This window comes from Hypanus sabinus, chromosome X1 (genome assembly GCF_030144855.1).
Source record: "Hypanus sabinus isolate sHypSab1 chromosome X1, sHypSab1.hap1, whole genome shotgun sequence".
Taxonomy (NCBI): domain Eukaryota; kingdom Metazoa; phylum Chordata; class Chondrichthyes; order Myliobatiformes; family Dasyatidae; genus Hypanus; species Hypanus sabinus.
Window position 1 is genome coordinate 11,249,865 of NC_082738.1, and position 19,485 is coordinate 11,269,349.

Below are 19,485 nucleotides of genomic sequence, written 5' to 3' on the forward strand. Positions count from 1 at the left end.
CAGAGTCCATGGTAATCTTTCTCTTCTCATTCTTCTCAATTTGGATAAGCCAATGACAATGAACCATGCCTTTTCCCTCAAGTGGCTTTCCATCAGGTGAACACAGCGCTTTATCAGTTGGCTTCACTTGTTGCTACACGAACTTATCCAGTTCATGTTAGAACACAGAACAGTACAGCACAGGAACAGACCCATCAGCCCAGGATATTGTACTGCATTAAAATAGTAAGTAAAGGCTTAACCAAACTAATACCTTCTGCCTAACAAGTCCACATTCCCCCATTTTCTGCACATGCACATGCCTATTTAAGCCTCTTAAAAGTCTCTGTTGCATTTGCCTCTATTACAACCACTGTGGCACCCATCACTGTGTATAAAACCTGCCCTTCACATCTCCTTTGAACTTACCCCCCCCCCCCCACCTTAAATGCATGCCTTCTACTGCTAGACATTTCAACCCTAGGAAGATGATACCAGCTACCAGCCACCTACTAGCTATCTATTCTATCCCCTCTCATAAATTTCTATCAAATCTCCCTTCAGCCTCTGCCACCCCAGAGAAAACAACCCAAGTTTGCTCAACCACTCCTCAAATACTTTCTAAACCAGCAGCATCTCAGTAAAACTCTCTGCACCCTCTCCAAAGCCTCCACATCCTTTCTATAATGTGGTGATCAGACCTGTATGCAATACTCAGATGCGGCCTCATCAGTTTTATAAAGCTTAAGCACGAATTCTTGAGTCTTGAACTCACTGCCTTGACTAATACCTTCTTTACTACCCTGTCAAAGTGCAGCAAATCCCAGGAAGCTATGGACTTGGACCCCACAATCTCCTTGTATGTCACTGCTATTAAGGGTTCTGCCAGTAACTGTGTACGCATGAACCCCCAAAGTGTAGCACCTCACACTTGGCCAGGTTAAACTCTATCTGTCATTTCCCCACTCATATCTACAGCTGATATATATATGTCACAGTGTCTTTTGGAAATTTTTGTTGTGGATACACGATGTGTGATCTGTGAATTTACTAATAAATCTTTTTCTCCTTTCCTCACCTAGTTATGTGGTGTGAAGTGCTTCACCAACATTGGCCCTTGGTCCATTCCCATTTTCCTCAACCACTTTTTTCTGTTGAGCAGCATTATTTGAAGAAATTATGTTTGCTTCCATATACTCACTCATGACTCTTGGTTTGATACCCTTCAGCTACCTTACTGTTGTTAGCCTGCATAACTGCAGTTTCTTCCTGTTGAAGATTAAGCCATTGTTGTTAACCCCAATCACAAATGCTACTCCTTTACCACCTATCTCAAGCAAAAATAATTGTTCATAAATTTCTATGAGTACTTGGAAAGTCAGAGGACAAAACTGATGCATCAGCCAATTATTGACTATAGACTTGTACCAAAAATAAGAAGCAAGCTTACGTACTGATCGTAAATCTGAATATTAGCTGGAATGGCACTGATAAAGCCCACTAATTTTTTGTTGGAGACAACACGTACTCCACAGTGCCACTGGAGTAACCAACCAGGAGGACGCAGAGCCCTAAAGAGAAGACCAAACAACAGGAGTTATTCCAATTCATCACTAAAGAACATCTAGCATCTGAAGAATACATGCAGGATTTAATCTGCAGCCACAGTATACATGTAGACAGGTGTCAACAGGTCATGCTAAAATAGTTACCAACATATTCCAGGTTTTAATTCACCTCTGTGCTGCTCATTACTGGATCAACTTGTGGGCAGACAGATAGTGACTGAGGATTCCCAAACATCTAGAGCATTGTGCACAATTTAAGTTCCCTTACTTAAAACAGGGGATACTGGCATTAGAGGCTGCCCAGAAAAGATTAACTAGGCTAGTTCCTGGGATGAGAGGACTGTCCTACCAAGAGGGTAAGCACATTGGGGTCTATATATTTAACAAGTATAGGTAACCCTGGACTTTGAGGGACGTTGACGTTTGGATAAAGTGAAAAATAGGAAGCATATGGCAGATATAAAGACCTTAAGAGGAGAGATCTGTCAAGATTATCAAAAGTGTAGGGAGACACTTAATTAGGAAAGCTGTGAAAGGTCACAATATCACTGGGAGAAGGATTAAACCCAACGGTGATTTACAAGTATACTGAGGGCAAAAGAATAACAAGGGAAAGAGCAAGCACATCAGGGATAATCAATAAATGGAGTCAGAAAATATAGATGAGGTTCTAAATGAATATTTTTCCATCAGTCGTCAGAAAAGAAACAGACTTCTCTCTCCTAACAGTGGGAGAGTTCAGTGAAGGGGAAGATGAAATTCTAGTGCAAGCTCTATAAATAAAGATGAGGTATTTGACGCCCTAGTGGTCTTAAAGATGGGTTAATTTCCAGCGCCAGATGAGATTTGTCCCAGGCTACTAGGAGAGGCAGGGGAAGAGATTGCAGGGGCTCTGGTTGAGATTTTTACATCTTTGCTGGTCACAAGGTACCAGAAGACTGGAGAACAGCAAATATGGTCCCTCTTTTTACCCCAAGCAGGGCAGCAGGGAAAAGTCCAGAAACCTGCAGCCAGAAATCATTAGCAGGAAAATTACAGGGGGGGAAAAAAAACTGAGGGGTATTTGGAAAGGACCAATTAGAGAAAGCTAGCATGATTTTGTTAAGGGCAAATCCTGTCTGACCAAGCTAACCAAATTATTTTGAAGAGATAGAAAAATGTATTGATGATGGAATGCAGTAGATGGACTTCACAGAGGGCACCGACAAGGTGCCACATGGGAGACTGATCCAAAAGATAAGGTCCAAGGCAAGTTGGTAAACTGGATCCAAAATTTGTTGGTGATAGAAGACAGAGGGTTATGGCAGAGGGCTGGTTTAGTGATTGGATGCTTGTGACTATTGATGACACACAAGGATCAGTGTTGGGATCCTTGCTGTAAAAAAAAAAGTGGATGAGTTGTATATGGATACAAGAGGCATGGTCAGCAAGATTGTACATGACAGAAAGATTAGGTGGAATTACTGACAGTGTTAGTCTACAGATTAATGACTGATTTGTCAGTGTGGACACGAAGGGCCAAATAGCTTGTTCCTGTGCTATATGACAATGTATTCATTGGAGTCTAGAAGAATGAGTGCCCTTATGGAGGGACATGACTGGGTAGGTGTCATGATATTTTCACTCTGGAGAGTCTTGAATGACGGATTATTACAAAGTAAAGGAAAAGACATTTTAAAATTGAGATGTGTGGAAACTTATTTTCACAGAATGTGATGAATCTCTGGGATTCTCTACCCCAGAGGTGGTCAAGGCAGGATCACTAAGTGGATCAACTTTTGAAAAATTGTTAAATTGAGTATCATAGAGAACTGGCTTAACTCCACCACGGACAGTCCCAAGCCTGACTGCAAAAGGAGGAGTGTCGGGCATGGGGCTAACAACCACATCTTATAAAAACCCAGCACTACAGAAACACCAACAGGAGCTCCAAGGACATTATCCCTGGGAGAGGAATGATCTTCACTTAGAAGACATATTGCTGGGCCACACCTGGACTTGAAGACTGGCCCAAGACAGGACTCTGGTGAGTTGCTGTCAGGGGTTAATGCCTCAGCAGGGTTGACGGGGTGAAGAACACTAAAGGCTCAAGAGGCCAGGTGGCCTATGCCTGGTTCCTATTTCATTGTGATCTTGTGATACTTTTCTAAGCTCTTTTGTGGAAGGATACCAGGCAGACAGGGGAATAAAGAGAGAGTGTTGTGGAAGATGTTTAGAAGTAACATATTTGTACTGACTTCTTGGAAACTCTTGGAAACAAATGCTCAAAGTGGAGAAAGAATGTTCAAGGTATTGAGGACATCAGTGCATGCTCCTTGAACATAGAGAAGTCCAATATAAGTGGAAGGAGTGAGCTAGCTTGCAAACTATCTACTTGCACCTCCACACCACCAACCCTAACTTCAGTCAGCCACCTCCTTCCTATTCTTGGGAAGGTCAGCAGTTCCTACGTTGGCATTGGCTTCTTAATCCAGGTGGCAGAGAAGGAATGAGGAGATGACAATGGTGTTATGTCCCTTGCACACAATTATTTACATTTGATTTTAACACTATGATATTAACTAGGCATATAATGTATTTTAAAAAATAGCAGGCAACATATCATGCATTCCAAATTAAAGACATTTAAAATGTTTTTCTATTTGTTTAGGATAAATAGATATGAAAAACAGAAATGGTACATTACATCAGCTAACATTTGTTTGAATGTTCTTTCTGTGCCAACTTATCCAAATTACAAGTAACTACTTTTGTTTCCTTATAATCTTTCTTATATTAGGTTATGTGTTTCTAAATTTTCTTTAAACAAAGTTTGGGCAGGGTACAGAAGTCCTTAACTTTTTCCACTTACAAAGGGCAAGAGAACAAAAGATTTAAACAAAAATAATGTGACTGTAAACTCAATCTATGCAATCTATGTTATTAGCCCATCTCCTCACATAATAGCTTGGTATGTATGCTATTAGTAATCACAGAGTGTATAAATCTCCTTCCTCTCACTTTGGTTCACAGCTTAGTCATTGTCACAATTTGTAACATCCCACCTCCTCAAAGTACAACTCTATCATTTACACTGTATACCACCTCACAGCTCGCACTGTATCGGAGTCAAGAGCACCACTTTATATTCACAGCTCTGCTCTGCACTTAATTAGAGTTATCTAAATTGACACTGGGAACAACAATGCTACTCAACTCAACTATGCTACCCAGATTAGTTATAGCATTGGTTAGAGCTAAAACGGAGATACCTTCCCATAGCTGAAAGCAGAGTTATAAATTTAACTTATAACCGGTTATTCTACTTACCACAATAAGAATTCAGGCGAGTAATCAAACCTAAACATGTTGTCATCATCCTCCACATAGTTCTCATTCAGCAATGTGTACAGCTCTTTCAGCTGAAGATTCAAACACACAAATAACTAGATTCACCTCACTGTTGTAACAAAAGAATTCACATACACCAAGGCAGAGACCAAATCCCAGACTGGAATCAAATTCAGCAGATTTAAATTAGTGGTACCTCTTCAAATGCATATTGGGTCATAAGGATCAGGAACAGGTCGTTTAGTCCACTAATTCCACACCAACATCTACAATGACCTTGTTGATTTGTAAGTTCTCTGCACATTCCCATCAACTCCCCTAGATTCTACCACCCACCTACACATTAAAGGCAATATACAGTGCGCAATTAATGTACCAGCTCTCATGTCATTCCAACGTGGAAGGAAACTGGAATGCCCAGAGGAAACCACAAAAATCACAGGAGCATGTGCAAACTACATACAGACAGCAGTGGAGATCAGGATTCAACCCAGCTGGAGCTGAGAGGCAACATCTCTACTAGACATGCCATTCATTTATAGTAGCAAGAAAAAGTTTGTGAACCCTTTGCAATTACCTGGTTTTCTGCATTAATCACTCATAAAATGTGGTCTGATCTTCATTTAAGTCACAATAATACACAAACCCAATCTGCCTAAACTAATAACCCATAAACAATTGTAATTTTCACATCTTTGTTGAACACATTGTTTAATCATTCACAGTCCAGGCTGGTAAAAGTATGTGAACCCTTGTATTAAAAACTAGTGTAGAATCTCCTTTGGCAACAATAACCTCTACCAAATGTTTCCTGTAGCTGCTGATCAGACTTGTGCAATGGTGAAGAGGAATTTTATACCATTCCTTCAAACAAAACTGTTTCAATTAATTAACATCTTTGGATACCTTGTATGAACAGCCCTCTTCAGGTCATGCCACAGCATCTCAATTGGGTTAAGGTCAGGACTTTGACTTGGCCATTCCAAACACAGATTTTCTTCTTTCTAAACCATTCTGTTATTGATTTACTCATGTTTTGGATTATTTGTTTTGTTGCATCATCTAACTTCTACTAAGCTTCAGGTGACAGATCACTACCATGACATTGTCCTGTAAAATGTCTTGATACAATTTTGTATTAATTGTTCCCTCAACGACTTCAAGCTGTCCAGGCCCTGAGGCAGCAAACCAGTCCCAAACCATGACGCTCCTTCCACCATGCTTCACAGTTGGGATGAGGTTTTCATGTTGGTATGCAATGCCCCTTTTCCTCCAAACATAGCAGTGTATTTCTGCCAAAAAGTTCAACTTCTGTCTCATCTATCCACAGAACATTGTAGAACATCTAAACTTGAGACATGCAGCAATGGTTTTTTTGGTGAGCAGTGGTTTCCTCCATGGTGTCCTTCCATGAACACCATTCTTGTTCAGTGTTTTTCTTATAGTGAGCATGAACAGAGACTCTATAAGTCTTTTGCTGTTACCCTTGGGTCTTTTCCCATCTCCTTCAGCATTCATTGATTGAAACACCTGACTCCAAATAACTTTTGTAGAAGGCATTACCCCAGAGGTTCACATACTTTTTTGAACCTAGACTGCGATTGTTTAAATAGTGTACTCAGCATTGACAAGAAATACCATTGTGTGTGTGTTATTAGTTTAGACAGATTGTGTTTGTCTATTATTGTGACTTAGATGAAGATCAGACCACATTTTGTGAGTAATTAATGAAACAAAACAAGTAATTACAAAGTGTTCATAAACTTTCTTGCAATTGCACAGTACATTGCACATAATCATTCCAAGTGGAATTAGGATATCATTTGTGAGTAGCAAAACAAAATATGTTCCTAATTCTGAATTATGTTTATATTAAACATGGCCACTGAACATCTTTGCACCAAGCAAAATCATATACCAAACCAAATTCACCGTAAATCCACCATTCTCAAAGGACACTCAAGCAGTTTAATTCAAGTAAATGGAATTTATAATAAGCATCTGAATTGTTTGGGTATTTTTTGGATTTTAGAAGTGAAAGATTGAAGATTTTCCAACATGCTCATTTAAAACATCACACACTACGACACCAAATTAGACATTTAAGGGCATCAAACAGCAATATACAAAAAAAAATGTTATTACAAACTCTCCAATACACATCAAGAAGTAACTGACTCACCACTTCAGCATTCCCAAGATCTAGGGCATCCCACAGAAACCCTTGTGGTAGACTGTAGGGCTCTTGTCGAATATTAGCCTTGTCTGGCTCAATAGGGCCATGCACAGTCACTACTTCACCTGCAACAAGATGGGAGTTTAAACCAATGAATTTTTTTTCAGCTGCAGTGCAATTGCTAAACTATCTAGCTCTGAGACAGTACAAGCACATAAGTAATATGTTAGAAAAGGACTGGCACTGAGAAGCATTCTCCTGCACAAGTTACAGAATGACCACAAAAGACACCAGCTCCAATGTCAAGAATCAGAGAGATGTTGAGGGGTTCTAGGCCCGATTTGGAACAGAAATATCACTATAATACAGTGTGGTTAAGTAGGAAGAAATCATAATTACATGAATAGGATCATAATTCTACTTGCCAATTGAGTAAAGGCAGCGACTCACAGCAGTTTTGAACTTAGAGCAGCTGCAAATCGGAGATTGGAAGCCCGAGAAGACGCCATTCACTCAGGTTCGCTGATCGAGTAGAAAAAGACACCGACTTGCGGTAGTTCGGAGCTTTGAGCAGCGGCAAATTGGAGATCAAAACCCTGAGAAAATGTAACTCACCTAAGTTCACTGATTGAGTAGAAAGGGCAGCGACTTGTGGCAGTTTGGTGCTTTGAGCAGCGGCCAATCAGCGTTCAGGATTGATTGGCAAAAACAAATTAAATTGAAGTAAGACAGGGGTATGCAGAACGGGCATCGTTAGAGCGGAGATGTTTAGGATTTAATCGTTTGAGGCTTCAGTGAGAGAAGGGAAAAAAGCTGAAGGTAGAATTCCTTCTCCCCACCTCCACAGTTTATTGTTATACTCTCTTTATATTTGCAATAGAGATGCCAGGTAGGATAGTGGAGCTACTCTTGCGAGATGTGGGAAGGCAGAAAGACCTCCGGTGTCACTGACGACTTCACCTGCAAGTGCATCCAGTCGCTGCTTCTAACACTCCATGTGAAGGAGTTGGAAGGGGAACTGGATAAAATTCAGCATCATTTGGGAGGTTGAGGGAGTGATAGAGAGAGGAAGTGTGCAGGACACAGGATACTGTGTGATAGTCAAGAAGGAGGTTTAAAAAGGCAGTGCAGAGTACCCTTGTGGCTATCCCCTCGACAACAGGTAAACCATCTTGGATACTGTTGTGGGGGGATGACCTAGCAAAGAAAAGTCAGACAGCTCAGGTTTCCGTCACTGAGTCTGACTCTGTGACTCAGAAAAGAAGTGGTTTGGGGGAAGAGGAGAGCCGAGCTGTGGCGACAGGGAATTCATTAGTTAGGGAAACAGAAAGGAGGTTCTGTGGACAAGAACGAGATTTCCACAGGGTATGCTGCTTCCCAGGAGCCAGGGTTTGGGACATCTCAGATCGAGTCCTCAGCATTCTTAAGAGGGAGGACGAACAGCCATAAGTTGTGGTCATTTAAGTAACAACAACAAAAACAATATGGCTAGGACGAGTGATGAGGTTCTCCTTAGGGAGTTTGGTGCCAAGTTAAAGGGCAGGACTTCCAGGGTTGTGATCTCAGGATTGCTATCCATGCCAGGTGCTAGTGAGGTCAGAACTAGGAAGATTATACAGTGTAACATGTGGTCAAGGAGCTGATGTAGGAGGGAGGATATTAGATTTTTGGATCATTGGGCTCTCTTCCAGGGAAGGTGAGACCTGTACAGAAGAATCTGAACTGGAGGGGACTACTCTCCTAGTGGGAATGTTTGTTAATGCTGCATGGTGGGGTTTAAACTAGAGTTGGAAAGGGATTGGAACCAGAACAGTTAGTGGAGAGGTAGTGGAGAGGTTGTGGAGACAGATGTTGGTAAGACCTCAGACAAAGTCAGGAATCAAACAGTTGAGCTTGTTAAGACTAGTGCCCTCAGCTGCGTATATTTCAATATCACAAGAAATATCACAGGAAAGGCAGGTGAGCTTAGGGCGGGGGTCGGCAACCCGCGGCTCCGGAGCCACATGTGGCTCTTTTACGTCTATGCTGCGGCTCCCTGTTGCTTTGGGAAATAATTGGTTGTGGCGACCCTTTTCCTGGCACATCCAAACCGGCTCACAATTAGATAGCCTACGGGGGTTTGCGAGCACAGAGCTTTGGAGCCTCTGCGCCATGGGGTGGGCAGGTTGAGGGAGGCTTAAAAGTGAGGCTGAAGATTTCGAATAAAGTTTTTTCCTTCGACTGCAGTTACCGACTCCGTGTCGTAATTTTAGCGCTGCGTGTAGCACACCGCTACATGGTCAGTATTTAATTAAAATGTATTTTATGTTAGTTTGTTAGTTTTTGAAATGTAAATCTAAATTTGAAGATTATGGTGATCTTGTACAATCTAAATAAGACGTTGTGGCGACCCATTTCCTGACACATCCGAACCGGCTCACAATTAGCCAGCGTTCAGGCTAAGGGAGATAGCCTACGGGGGTTTGTGAGTACGTGTCTTTTGCAGCATCCGCGCCCATGGGGGGCGGGTTGAGGGAGGCTTAAAAGCAAGGCTGTTTAGTTCGAATAAAGCTATCTTTGACTGCAGTTTACTGACTGCGTGTAGCACACCGCTACAACGTGTTTTTATCGCTGGCTGTCCAGAGGGGAGGTGCTGAAACGCTTTGTCGCGTGTCTGGAAGAAGTGAAAACTTTCCTGGGCAGCAAAGGGCTCAACTTTCCTGAGCTGGAACAGCCAGAGTGGCTGGAAAAGCTACACTTCATGGTAGACATGACAGCGCACCTGAACACGCTGAACACAGCTCTTCAACGGGGTAAGGACGTACAGCTCTGCACATGTTGGAGGATGTTTTGGCATTCGAGCGCAAGTTGACAGTGCTTGCCAGAGATTTACAGAAAGGCACATTGTCTCACTTCCCCAATTTGAGAGAGTTCAAACAAGGTCACGACATGATAAATTCGGAGTATTTACATTCTGCAATCATCGCAATGCAAACATCGTTTGGGAAACGCTTCTGTGAGTTCAGAGAGGAAAAAAACACATTATCCTTCCCGGTCACTCCCCTAAGCATCGATCCATCCCTACTGAATTCGACTGCATTGTCAGGTGTGAGTCAACCTGAACAAGTATGATAAATATTTTAATTGCCTATTATTTTACGTATATTCATGTTTTCATTGTTCAGTGAAATAGTCCTTTTATTTTTCAGGTTGACAGCTGGCTGATGTTATTTTTGGTTTGCTGCTGGCGGCAAATTTAAGTTTGGCGTTTTTCATAAATACAAGAAGAACTCAAATAGACATTGAGTATTTTACTTAAAAGTAACCTTCAACCCAACCTCTTTTTTTCGGAGTTCAAAATGTTTTTGTTGCATGCAGAAATGTAATTTCGTTTTCTCTGCAGGAGTTCATCAATTTCATAAATGCAACACATTGTAGTTTGTTTATACATAGCATAAAGGCAAAACAAAACGTTGTATGCAGTGTTATTTCATTTTAAATGTCAAACGGGTTTTGCGGCTCCCAGTGTTTTCTTTTCTGTGGGAAACGGGTCCAAGTGGCTCTTTCAGTGGTAAAGGTTGCTGACCCCTGGCTTAGGGTATGGATCAACACCTGGAATTACAGCATTGTAGCCATTAGTAAGACTTGGTTGTAGGAGGGGCAGGACTGGCAGCCCAATATTCTGGGGTTACATTGTTTTACACACAATAGAGCAGGAGGGATTAAAGGAGGAGGTGTAGCATTACTAGTCAGGACAGAACAGAGAACTTGTTTAGTGAGGCATTAAGGGTGGAACTGAAAATAAGAAAGGTATGACGTCAACGGGGCTATATTACAGATCACTCAACATTCTGAGGGATTTAGAGGAACAAGTTTGTAGAGGGATCACAAACTGTTGCAAGAAACATAAATTTGTTGTAGTAGGTGATTTTAACTTTCCACATAATGACTAGGAATCCCATACGGTAAAAGGACTAGATGGGACAGAGTATGTCAAATGTGTTCAGGAAATTTCTCTTCATCAGTACGTAGAAGTCCCAATGACAGTGTGTGCGATACTGGATCTTCTATTCGGGAATGAGACAGAGCAGATGATAGGAGTTTGTGTAGGGGAACACTTTGCATCTAGTGATGAAAACACCATTAGTTTCAAATATGCAAAAAGATATGTCTGATCTGCGGGTTGAGATTCTAAATTGGAAAAGGGCCGATTTTGATGGTATCAGAAAGAATCTGACAAGTATGAACTGGGACAGGTGTACTTTGTAAGCTTGATGCCTTCAAAAGCTTTTATGTAGCTGTCAGAATAAATGGTACAGGTAACAGGTGTAGGGAAACTTGGTTTTCAAGAGATATTGAGGCCCTGGTTAAGGAAAAAAATAAGGAGGTACATAGCAGGTAGGAACAGATGAGGTGCTTATGGAGTATAAGCACTGCAAGAGAACACTTGAGAAAGAAACCAGGAAGGCTATAAGAAGGCATGAGGATGCCCTAGCAGACAAGGTGAAGAAGAATTCCAAGGGTTTCTACAGATATACTAAGAGCGAAAAGATTTCAAGGGACAAAATTGGACCTCTGGAAGATCCAAATGGCAATCCAAGTGTGGAGCCAAAGGAGATGAGGGAGATCTTAAAATTAAAATTTTGCATCTGAATTTAAATCAGGAGATCGACACAGAGTCTATAGAAGTGAGGTAATGCAGCATCAACTTCATGGACCTTATACAGATCACAGAAGAGGAGGTGTTTGCTGTCCTGAGGCCAATTAGGGTGGCTAAATCCCCAGGGATCCTGCAGAAGGAAAGTGCAGAAATTGCCAGGGTCCTAGCAGAAATATTTATATCATCCTTAGTGACCAGTGAGATACCAGAGGATTGGAGAATAGCCAATGTTGTTCTGTTGTTTAAGAAAGGCCCTAAACAAAATCCAGGAAATTATAGGCCGGCAAGTCTGACAGCTGTGAGAAAGTTATTGGAAGGTAGTCTAAGGGACTGGATGTACAACTATTTGGGTAGACAGGGACTGATTAAGGATAGTCAGCATGGCTTCGTGCGTGGTAGGTTATGTCTAACCAATCTTCTAGAGTTTTTCAAGGAAATTACCAGGAAAATGGATGAAGGCAAGGCAGTGGATATTGTCTACATGGACTTTAACAAGACATTTGACAAGGTCCTGCATGGGAGGCTGGCCAACCAGGTTCAGTTGCTCAGCATTCAAGATGAGACAATAGACAATAGGTGCAAAAGTAGACCATTCGGCCCTTCGAGCCTGCACCACCATTTTGAGATCATGGCTGATCATCTACTATCAATACCCGGTTCCTGCCTTGTCCCCATATCCCTTGATTCCCCTATCCATAAGATACCTATCTAGCTCCTTCTTGAAAGCATCCAGAGAATTGGCCTCCACTACCTTCCGAGGCAGTGCATTCCACACCCCCACAACTCTCTGGGAGAAGAAGTTTTTCCTTAACTCTGTCCTAAATGACCTACCCCTTATTCTCAAACCATGCCCTCTGGTACTGGACTCTCCCAGCATCTGGAACATATTTCCTGCCTCTATCTTGTCCAATCCCTTAATAATCTTATATGTTTCAATCAGATCCCCTCTCAATCTCCTTAATTCCAGAGTGTACAAGCCCAGTCTCTCTAACTTCTCTGCGTAAGACAGTCCAGACATCCCAGGAATTAACCTCGTGGATCTACGCTGCACTTCCTCTACAGCCAGGATGTCCTTCCTTAACCCTGGAGACCAAAACTGTACACAATACTCCAGGTGTGGTCTCACCAGGGCCCTGTACAAATGCAAGAGGATTTCCTTGCTCTTGTACTCAATTCCCTTTGTAATAAAGGCCAACATTCCATTAGCCTTCTTCACTGCCTGCTGCACTTGCTCATTCACCTTCAGTGACTGATGAACAAGGACTCCTAGATCTCTTTGTATTTCTCCCTTACCTAACGCTACACCGTTCAGATAATAATCTGCCTTCCTGTTCTTACTCCCAAAGTGGATAACCTCACACTTATTCACATTAAACGTCATCTGCCAAGTATCTGCCCACTCACCCAGCCTATCCAAGTCACCCTGAATTCTTCTAACATCCTCATCACATGTCATACTGCCACCCAGCTTAGTATCATCAGCAAATTTGCTGATGTTATTCTCAATGCCTTCATCTAAATCGTTGACATAAATTGTAAACAGCTGTGGCCCCAATACTGAGCCCTGTGGCACCCCACTAGTCACCACCTGCCTTTCCGAGAAACACCCATTCACCACTACCCTTTGCTTTCTATCTGCCAACCAGTTTTCTATCCATGTCAATGCCTTCCCCCCGATGCCATCAGCTCTGATTTTACCCACCAATCTCCTATGTGGGACCTTATCAAATGCCTTCTGAAAATCGAGGTACACTACATCCACTGGACCTCCCCCATCTAACTTTCTGGTTACATCCTCGAAAAACTCCAACGGATTAGTCAAGCATGATTTACCCTTGGTAAATCCGTGCTGGCTCAGCCCAATCCTATCACTGCTATCTAGATATGCCACTATTTCATCCTTAACAATGGACTCTAGCATCTTCCCCACCACTGATGTCAGGCTGACAGGTCGATAGTTCTCTGTTTTCTCCCTCCCTCCTTTCTTAAAAAGTGGGATAACATTAGCCATTCTCCAATCCTCAGGAATTGATCCTGAATCTAAGGAACATTGGAAAATGATTACCAATACATCCGCAATTTCCAGGGCCACCTCCTTTAGTACCCTAGGATGCAGACCATCTGGACCTGGGGATTTGTCAGCCTTCAGTCCCATCAGTCTACTCATCACCGTTTCCTTCCTAATGTCAATCTGTTTCATTTCCTCTGTTACCCTATGTCCTTGGCCCATCCATACATCTGGGAGATTGCTTGTGTCTTCCTCAGTGAAGACAGATCTAAAGTACTCATTGAATTCTTCTGCCATTTCTCTGTTTCCCATAACAATTTCACCCAATTCATTCTTCAAGGGCCCAACATTGTTCTTAACTATCTTCTTTCTCTTCACATACCTAAAAAAGCTTTTGCTATCCTCCTTTGTATTCCTGGCTAGCTTGCGTTCGTACTTCATTTTTTTCCCCCGTATTGCCTTCCCAATCATCTGTCCTCCCACTCACCTTAACTCTGTCATACTTCCTTTTTTTTTAATGCTATGCCATTTCTGACTTCCTTCGTCAACCACTGTCGCCCCTTTCCCCCCTTTGAATCCTTCCCTCTCCGGGGGATGAATTGATTTTGCACCTTGTGCATTATTCCCAAGAATACCTGCCATTGCTGTTCCACTGTCTTTTCTGCTAGGATATCCGTCCAGTCAACTTTGGCCAGCTCCTCCCTCATGGCTCCATGAGGTAGTAAAATGGATTAGATATTGGCTTTGTGGGAAAAGCCAGAGAGCGGTAGTAGATGGTTCCCTCTCAGAGTGGAGGCCTGTGACTAGTGAAGTGCCAGAGGGTTCCGTGCCGGGTCTTTTGTTGTTTGTTATCTATATCAACAGTCTGGATGACAATGTGGTTAACTGGATTAGCAAATTTGCAGATGACACCAAGATTGGGGGTGTAGTGGACAGTGAGGATGGCTACCATGGCTTGCAGTGGGATCTGGACCAGCTGGAAAAATAGGCTGAAAAATGGCCGATAGAACTTAATGCAGACAAGTGCAAGGGGTTGCACTTTGATAGGACCTACCAGGGTAGGTCTTACACAGTGAATGTTAAGGCATTGAGGAGTGAGGCAGAACAAAGGGATCTGGGAATATAGGTCCACAATTCAATGAATGTGTCACTGGTAGATAGGGCCGTAAAGAAAGCTTTTAGCATATTGGCCTTCATGAATCAAAATATTGAGTACAGGAGATAGGATGTTATGTTGAAGTTGCATAAGACATTAGTGAGGCCTAACTTGGAGTATTGTGTGCCACTTTGGTCACCTACGTACAGAAAAGATGTAAATAAGTTTGAAAGAATGCAGAGAAAATTCAGAAGCATGTTGCTGGTTCTGAAGGACCTAAGTTATTAGGAAAGATTAAATAAGTTAGGACTTGAATGTATTAGCCTTTTCTACCGAGGCTGGGTGGGACTACAACCAGAGGTCATGGCTTAAGAGTGAAAGGTAAAAAGTTTAAGGGGAACATGAGGGGAAACTTCTTCACTCAGAGGGTGCAAGAGCATGGAATAAGCTGCCAGCATAAGTGGTGCATGCGAGTTTGATTTCAATGTTTAAAAGCAATTTAAATAGGCACATGGATGGTAGAGGTATGGAGGACTATGCTCCCAGTGCAGGGAGATGGGAGTAGCATTTGAAATTGTTTCAGTGGGACTAGATGAGAAGGGCCTGTTTCTGTGATGTACTTCTCCACAACTGTATGATATGAAAACCAATAAATGGCTGCAGTCCAGTTCAATTTGAAGAAAGTGTTTACTGACACAGTAGCTCAGTGATCCAAGACATGGTGGTTCATTAGCTATGAGGAACTTTGGAGTCAGTCTAACTATCCCAACAGGACTGTCACCGGAAGGAAATAAATGCCTAATTAACAAAAATACTTATGAGGAGAAGGCCAATAAACAGATCTGCAGACTAACATATGGTCTGAGTACGGGAACATCCACGAGAAATTCTGGTTCAACATTTATATAACAAACTGTATGATACTGAACACAACAGTGGAAGATGATGGGTAACTATGTCAGGATGAAGAGATTTTGCTTTTTTTAAAAAAATTGGATATACACCTCAAGAGATCATAGTGGAACACTGCAGACAGACTATCAACAGCCTCAGATGTGGCTCATACATATGCTTAGATTAAGATTATAACATGCTCAGCATAGAGCTACCTGACTACAACTTGTGGGAACTCAAAGGAAGATGACCGAAAAAAAAACTTCAGCAGTACACAATTGTAGGGCTAGAATTTAGTGGAGATGACAATAAATGAGAGGCCTTTGAAAACAACGCAGGGTTTAAACTTGAAACTCTGCCAGACACAATGAAAGTCACTGAGTTTAGGTGAATTGTGGACAAATCTTGGAGCAAGTGAGTATATAGCTAGTAGTGTTTTGGATTTTATAGAGAGGTGTCTACATTGTATTGATGATGCTCTCCCTTTCACATCACCAGCCTCCAAACTTTGAGCAACTAGAAAGAGAATAATCAGCATAGTACAGAAACAGGCTCTTCAGCCCATCGAGACACACTGATCACCTAGTACAATTTTTCAAACTAAACTCACACTGGTTCTGTTTTATTCTCCCAATATTCCCATCAAAACCCTTGATCCTAAGGCTCACACACAAACCTTGGGTAATTTACAGTGGCCAATTCACTTTTCAATGCAAATCCACCCAGAAGAAACCCCGTAGTAGTCAGGGACAGAAAATGCAAACTCCAACCGACAGCACTGGAGTTCAGTCACTAGAGCTATGAGGCAGCAGTTTTACGAACTGTGCTACTGTGCCCACCAAAATACACAGCTTCCACGAGATGTTGCCAGACATCCTTATTTTAAGAATGCTATTGTGCCGAGTGCCATCTAATGCAGTGTTTGACATCCACATCAATATTTATCTGATTCCAATGTTGGCTCTAGTCATGTAGATAATGTGCAGGGTTCCAGTGTGCTGGTGTTAAAGGGAAACACAGATTGGATGAATTCTTATAAAAACGACTTTTATCAATACCAAAATATTTCAACGTTTCACCACCCTCCATCTGTACAAATTACACTGGACAACAAAGATTTTGCTTCCTGAATACTTTTGGGTGTACCTTATGGATTTTGGGCTGCTGATCATGAAAATCACCATGAAATTTCCCTATCAGGGACTTTTTTTGCAATTGCCTGTATTTGTTATTTCAATTCATAATTCAAATCAATTAAAATGCTGCCCACAATGTAAGCTGAAAGTTTTCTATCTTGTCCAGGCTTGCCTGGGTATGCTTTGCTTGGCAGGATAGGTTTTAAAAAGACTATAAAAGCATCACGCACACATTGTTCCATGCATTGCGCTTACCTGAATATTGGTTTGCGATTATGTTGATGCGCATGCTCTACGTGCATAGCATACTGTCTGTACTCTTTATAATAAATTGTATTTTCAGAGGTATTTGTGACAGCAAAATGTCTGGCCAATGTTGCAAAAGCCGCAATCCTTTGATATATTAGTGCCGCGTATACGCTTAAATCTCAAAGATGGAGCATGACTCCTCTTAAGTCTGTGAGCTCTACTTTTGGTGTAAAATTGGCAACTAAGACAAAGCCTGGGTTCCTCACATTTGCTGCGTTGTGCATTGCGTCTGGTGTCGACGTTAGAGCTTGGCTCAGGGGTACTCGGAAGTCAATGCTATTCACTGTCCCGGTGATATGGTGAGAGCAGAAGGGTCATGTGACAGACTGCTACTTCCATCTGACCTGTGTGTCTGGTTTCTCTGCTAAAAGCAAGAAATCTATTGAATAACCCAATCTCCCTTCAGCCATGAGACCTGTGCCGCATGACGATAGTCTTCCAGTACTGAAGCCACCAGAGACATGGAGTCTACAGGAGGCAGACAAAGGTGCCATGATGCACAAGCCAGGAATGGAAAACGATAAAGATTTTGTCAAGTGAGCCTCACCTGATAACTCAATCTGAGTTAAATGACCTGGTGAAAGACTTGGGGTTGTCAAAGGCAAAAGCAGAATTACTGGGTTCAAGACCGCAAAGATGGATTCTGCTGTCCCCAGGCACAAAAATTTTCCATGAAGGATTTTGATATTTGAGACAGATGTTTGCCAGAAGAACTGATTAAGTCAGTCATTTTTGTTGGTCCACAAATCAAACAGGTCACCAATGGCAAGCAATTCGAAGAACTTCTAGGGGGACTGGAGAAAATCACATGGAAGGCATTCAAGGATGTTGAATTTCTTTGGGTAACTACAGAACACCAAACTACATGCAGCTGGTTGACAACATGCTTCAAGCATACAAAACCATCAAGTGCAACATGTCACTAAAGATTCATTTTCAGCATTCCTACTTAGACTTCTTCCCTGTATGTCTTGTCACTGTCAGTGATGAGCATGGTGAAAGGATTCACCAGGACATTGCGGTCATGGAGAACCGGTATCAGGGCAACTGCAATCCATCAATGCTGGCTGATTATTGTTGGGAGACTTAAACGAGAAGCCTCAGACACTGAGTACAAATGAAAATCATCAACAAAGCATTTTAGCTTAGTTGAACTATTACAAAGTATCAGCACTGTTATGCAATTAAATGCAATATATTCGATAAAAGTTAATTTCTTGTTTCTCCAAATCCCTATGCAATACTAGTCTGAAATTATATTTGCGTTCAGCTTCAAGCGGTCTACCATAACCACAAAAAAATTCAGAGGAAGCAACACTTTCAAAAAAATTTGCTGTCCAGTGTTATTTTATGGATTTGCTGACCTTATCCATTACAACCTGGACAATGCCCACTATAAAATCTTTCCACATTACCAAGTTTTGGCACTGGCTGGGTATCCCAGAACTGGTAACTGCGTTTGGTTGCCTCCTCCATACTCTTTGCTGGACCTTGACCAACAGAAAACAGTTCAATGGCCTTCTGGATCTCTTGGAGCTTCTCGGCTGGCAACGAGTTAGCCTGAAAGACATTTAGTGAAAAACTGACTCTCTCTCTCTCAAATACTTTAGTAAAATACAAAAAAAGTAGCTCAGGAAGAGTGCTCCTAGACCGCACAACCAGTCAGCCTTTATGTGAATTTAACAGTAGGCAACAGAATTGAAACATATAGTATATTGAATGAACAATTACAGATGATGGGCTCTGTTAAGAGAGTTACAATTCAAATGCCCATTTTCAAATATTAGGTGTTTGCCAAGAACACATCTCAGTAAAGTTTCTGTTGAAACTTTACTGCCATCATCTAAATGTAAATCTTCCAGATTGTTTCCTTAGTTCACTGTTTAAATAAAACAATTTTAAATAGATAATTGATCAAACCTACTGCAAATACCTAGCTCATTACAACACTGTGGACACTACTTTTAATTTCTGATTTCCAACATCTGAAATTTCTTTGAATCACAAGCTGAATGATGCACTATAATGCTGCCATATCTAAGACTCCTACAAACATTAGAACAAAGCAACGTAGACCTAAAATATCTAACTAGGGTGATGTGGGTGGGAAAAGAAGGTAACAAATATGTATTAACTACTAAACCCAGCGTGTGGCTGACAATTCTCTGCTCACATTATGGCATGTTCTGCAACAAGCTGATCAAGTCAATGTTGTCAATAGGCTTATTATTAATTAGCCCTGTATTAATGGACTGAATTACAATGCATCAATAAAACATGAGACTGTACTTCATTTATTTATCTTACTGGTGTCAATTTCACTGGCTAGGCAATGATGAACACACACTAC

At 41.6% G+C, this 19,485-nt stretch overlaps 1 protein-coding gene across 1 annotated transcript in view; it reads right to left on the reverse strand.

Moving 5' to 3' along the window:
* LOC132384578 (glycylpeptide N-tetradecanoyltransferase 1-like) overlaps positions 1-19,485 on the reverse strand; it is a 90,941-nt gene that overhangs the window by 22,338 nt on the left and 49,118 nt on the right. The window contains exons 3-6 of the mRNA XM_059955779.1: positions 18,551-18,695; positions 7,060-7,178; positions 4,857-4,948; positions 1,434-1,550 (exon numbers count right to left, since the gene is read on the reverse strand). Coding sequence (XP_059811762.1) covers positions 1,434-1,550; positions 4,857-4,948; positions 7,060-7,178; positions 18,551-18,695 — 473 coding nt within the window. The remainder of the gene's footprint in view (positions 1-1,433; positions 1,551-4,856; positions 4,949-7,059; positions 7,179-18,550; positions 18,696-19,485) is intronic.